This window comes from Argentina silus (genome assembly GCF_951799395.1).
Source record: "Argentina silus genome assembly, chromosome: 6".
Classification (NCBI taxonomy): Eukaryota; Metazoa; Chordata; class Actinopteri; order Argentiniformes; family Argentinidae; genus Argentina; species Argentina silus.
The window spans coordinates 18,289,715-18,294,714 of record NC_139660.1 but is presented as its reverse complement, the minus strand read 5'-3'; the positions used below and the strand labels follow the sequence as shown (position 1 = coordinate 18,294,714).

General features: G+C 52.6%; 1 protein-coding gene across 1 annotated transcript in view; it reads left to right on the top strand.

The window, feature by feature from the left end:
* Window positions 1–5,000, top strand: part of kank4 (KN motif and ankyrin repeat domains 4) — a gene marked incomplete at its 3' end in the record, with an annotated part of 12,624 nt that overhangs the window by 59 nt on the left and 7,565 nt on the right. Inside the window, exons 1-2 of the mRNA XM_083672348.1 lie at window positions 1–5; window positions 445–3,675. The exon at window positions 1–5 is cut by the window's left edge and continues 59 nt beyond it. Coding sequence (XP_083528474.1) covers window positions 1–5; window positions 445–3,675 — 3,236 coding nt within the window. The remainder of the gene's footprint in view (window positions 6–444; window positions 3,676–5,000) is intronic.

Here is a 5,000-nt window from a genome sequence, read left to right as displayed (position 1 = left end):
AAGTGGTAAGAGAGAGAGAAGAGAGACAGAGACAGAGAGTCACAAAGCTTCCTCTTATTAATTTGCTTGTTATGCTAATTCATGCTGCCTGTCTCATAATATGTATATGTTGACACAGCAGCGCTGCGTTTTGCATAGTAATGAGAGAGTGTGTTCCATCCCAATCACTGAATGATAATTACCTCCCGCCTGTGATATGGTTTTACATAATTAATCACCCTGGGGTGGAATCCTAACTCAAGATCTGCACGCTTAAGTTGAATCATCACGCAAATTTCCCCTTTGACGTCAATGCAAGATTGACCCAAATGTCGGAGTTATGCGCGTGGATCTCGAGTTAGGATTCCACCCTATGTGCACAGTATTATAGTGTACAGCATGTCTATGATGCACGAGGATGACTGTGAATACTAAAATCCTTGGATATGTTGTTTTGTGTTCCAGCGAATGGCTTCCCGTCCAAGTCCGGGAGTGGGAGTGGAGGCCAGAGGAAGCAGCTGCCGTACTCAGTGGAGACGCCCTACGGCTTCCACCTGGACCTGGACTTCCTCAAGTATGTGGACGACATCGAGAAAGGCAACACCATCAAGAGGGTCCACATCCAGCGCAAGGCCAGGCAGCCTAAGTTCAGCACCCTGCCCAGAAACTTTAGCCTCCCTGGGCACGGGGCACGGCCGGTCCCCAAGGACACCTGGTCTGGAACCTCCACCCTGGGGCCCAAGCCCAGGTCGCGTGTTTCGGAGGTGCAGCAGATCTTTGACTTCAGGCCCAGTGATGGCGGTGCGGGGGGCCAGAGCAGGGCACAGGGGGGAAGTAGCTACGCCTCAGCCAGGCCCAAAGAAGAGGCTGGTGCTGGGGCTGGTCCCATTCTGAGACCCAACCTCCTCCGAGCATCCAGCGTGCCTGTCACTATTGGGCACAGGAAAGGCTCAGAATCTGGGGATGCAGAGAACGGCTCTTCGGAGAGTGTGTTCCGTGCGGCAGATGGGACGGACAGACGGGTGTGTGTGCCGCAGGACCGCACCGGGCTGCATCAGCAGATCACGGCAGCGCTGAAGCGGGTCAGAGAACTAGAGGAGCAGGTCAGGACTATCCCAGAGCTCAAGGCCCAGATCTGCTCACTGAGGGAGGAGAGAGAGCAGCTGCTGCTCAGTCTGAAGGCCCGGTCAAAGCCTCAGCCCCAACCCCAACCCCAGCCCCAGCCCCAGCCCCAGCCTGCTTCACCCTCCCCAAGCCCAGCTCAGAGCATTGATCCTGGGACACACACTCAGCCACTGTGGGCTGGAGCACCAGGGGAACCAGGGTCGTCTTCTGAGCAGAGATCAGCCAGACCAGAGGAGGCCTCGAGAGGACGTCTGTCAGAGGAGCAGCAGATACGGGGGCCACAAGCAGCAGGAGCAGAAAGCAGCCTCTCAGAGATAGAGAGGGATGCACGCCCCACAGCACAGCACAGAGGAACAGGGAGGCTTCCAGCACAGGATTCAGAGAGACAAGCACAGCCATCAGAGGAATACAAGAGACAACAAGAGGCATTAGTGAGTCCATTAGAGCACACAGAGGCAAAGCAAGTGGAGCAATCAGAGGACGTGACCGTACAGAAAGCACTGGATCCTTCACAGATTAAAGAGTCAGTGCAAGTGGCGGAGGAAGGGAGAGAGGGGTTCGTAGAGGACCTCCTCAGTGTCCAGCAACTCCAAGATAAGCTAACGGCTCTGGAGGCTAATCTAAGCCAGGCTAGCCAGGAGCTGGAGAGGACCAATGCTCTACTGAGAGATCAGGTAGAGGAGAACCGACAGAAGGAGGAGAAGATACTACATCTGAGCGAGGGAGCGATAGTGGAGGTGTGGAGCGGAGAGAGAGGGACGAGCAGGAGGGAGAGCGTGGACCAGCAGACAGAGACAGAGAGAGTGGATATTGTGAACCAGGAGACGGAGACAGAGAGCTCCGGTACAGTGGACCAGGGGACAGATACTGAGATGATAGTGGTGTGTATACCAGCGGAGACAGCAGGGACAGAGATGGTAGAGGTGTGTGTAGGGAGGGCGAAAACTAACAGTGTGGACCAGGTGACAGAGACAGAGAGAGAAGGAGACAGCGTGGACCAGGTGACAGAGCCAGAGAGAGAAGGAGACAGCGTGGACCAGGTGACAGAGACAGAGAGACTGGGTACAGTGGACCAGGTGACAGAGACAGAGAGAGGAGGAGATTTGGTGGACCAGGTGACAGAGACAGAGAGATTTGACACTCAAGACCAGGTGACAGAGACAGAGATGGTAGGGGCTGTGGACCAGGTAACAGAGACAGAGATGGTAGATGCTGTGGACCAAGTGACAGAGACAGAGATGGTAGAGGCTGTGGACCAAGTGACAGAGACAGAGGTGGTAGCTGTGTATCCAGAAAGACAGATCGCTAACAGTGTGGACCAGGGGACAGAGACTGATAGAGAAGCAGGCAGGGTGGACCAGGTGACAGAGACTGACATAGTGGGTACTGTGGACCAGCTGACAGAGACAGAGGGCGGAGCAGAGAGGGTAGACCAGGTGACAGAGACAGAGAGAGTGGGAACTGTAGACCAGGTGACAGAAACAGAGGGAGCACAGAGTGCAGACCAGCAAACTGAGACAGAGAGAGATAGCAATGAGACACACAACCCTGGCGAAGCAGTGGAGAATGAAAGAGGGGTTGCAGAAAGTGCAGTCGCAGAAAATGCGAACACTGAAAGGGCAGTTGCAGAGAGTGGGGTCGAAGACAGTGTGGTCAACGATGCTGAGATCATGGAGAGTGCAGCAGTTGAAGAAGTTGTGGTCACCGAAACTGAGGTTAGAGAGTATGGTCAAGTACAGTCAAGTACGGTCACAGAGATTGTGACCACAGAGAGTGTGGTCGTAGAAAGCGTGCTCACAGATAGTGTCATTTCAGAGACAGTGGTAGAGGAAAGCACAGTGGTAGAGAGTGAGGTTGTGAGGAGTTTGACCACAACGAGTACGGCTATAGTGAATGCGGCCATAGAGAGTGCGGTCACAGAGATAGCGGTCAGAAAGGCAGCAGCCCCAGAGAGCCCAGTGGTACCGACCTCCTCGACAATTCAAAGTCAGCCACCTCAGAAGGAGCCTGAGCAGGTCCAGCAGCCCCAGGCCCAGGCCCAGTCTCAGCTCCAGGCCCAGGCCCAGGCCCAGTCTCAGCTCCAGGCCCAGGCCCAGTCTCAGCTCCAGGCCCAGTCTCAGCCCCAGCCCCCTCCCAGGGGCTCCAGCGAAGCCCCCCAACCCCCTCGTCGGGGTTCCAGTGAAGCCTCCCAACTCCAGCCCCCACGTCGTGGCTCCAGTGAAGCCTCCCAGCCCCAGCCTCCTCGTCGAGGGTCCAGCGAAGCCCCAACCTCTCCTGCGGCCCTGGGCCAGGTGGTGACGCGGATCACAGGGCTGCTGGGTGAGCAGTGGGCCCATCTGGGGAGTGGGCAGAGTGGACAGCAGGGGGGCGGGCAGCAGGAGACCCCCAGCGGTGGCCTCCAGAAGCCTGCTGTGGGGAAGCCTGCTGTAGGTAAAGGAGCAGCAGGGAAGCCACCGGGGAAGTCAGGGCAATCTAAGATGAGCTCCATCTCCAGCCAGCTGGTCAGCTCTCTCAGTGCCCTGTCTGCCTTCTACTCTCCTGGACAGAAGGCTGCCGCCAGCAAACAACAAGGTAGGCCTTGGTATGTCGTAGGTATGTCTTAGTCAGGGGAGGCTGGTGGAGGTAGAAATTGGAGGACGGGCTCATTGTAATGCATGGAATGGAATGGAATGAGGAATGGTATCATTTACCAGCCTACCCTGGTCTTAATAGAACATTCAGTCATGATATTTTATCATTGCTTTTCTTTATACTATACATTCTTAATGCCATTGGGATATGATGACGTTCTGCCACATTCTTTGGTTTATTTATTGAATATGAATAGGTTCTACTTTCCTACCTACATCCACAGTTATGTCTTACTCTGGTAGTCACAGTGGTACTCTGATATCTCCTATGCCATTGGGATGTACTCTATAACAAAACAATTATATTCAGTGTGTATTATTATTAGTATAAATATGGTCCTCTTTCATATTGATATTGCCAGTCACTTCTCGTCAAGCAATGATATTCTATCATTCTTAAAGGGACCGTTGTTTTACCTCAAAATCGTTGTCCAGTTCACCTTACGAACACATGGGCATGTGGAAACAGCCTCCAAATGTGTGCTGTAGGTCAAAAGCTAGTTTGAGGATATTACCCTGAAGTGATGTATTTGGGGGTGTATGGTTTTTGAAAAGTGCAAGGAGCTTTAGGGAGGAGTGAGGTAACCGTTTTTGCCCGGTTTGTTTACATCCATAAGCGCCGCACTAGTGCATATATGGTTCACTTGTGTTTACTAACGTGCATCTTAGCTCAGACGCGCCTCTGTGTCTGGCTGGGAGGCACAAAGCACTCTGGACGTTGTAGGAGTTCATCATTTGGATATATTACTTTCTGGTCCGATTAAAGGCTATTTTCTCGCTTATTTGTCGATGTAGACAACAAAGACCACTAATAACTTAGAACGTTGAGTCGTGGTGACAATCAGTAAAATGTTCCTTTAATCATGTGTTGATAGGCCTGAAATCACTGTGATGCACCCTCTAGTCCTCTGACACATGCCGACTCAGACAGAGGGGTTGTTTAGCTTATGAGATCACTCCATTGGCCCATCTTCAGTAATGTAGTTTGATCTCCATGCTGCTAAGCTGTCTACTTTCTTGGCGAAGCTCACGGCATGTCTATGGCATGTCAGATCACAGGGCTTTTCCTTTGTGAGCTCCATTGAGTTTGATAGGTCAGGAGGGCTCCTCCTCTCCATGTCTGTGATGGCCATTGATTGCGATCGCTGGAGGTGGAACACATGTTAGCTAAATTACACTGTTGGACAGCCTCCAAAAACACATAAAATATGCATTTTTCCCCGCCTTTCTCCTTGTTGTGTTTTGGCCCAGAAGCTAAAATGCTAG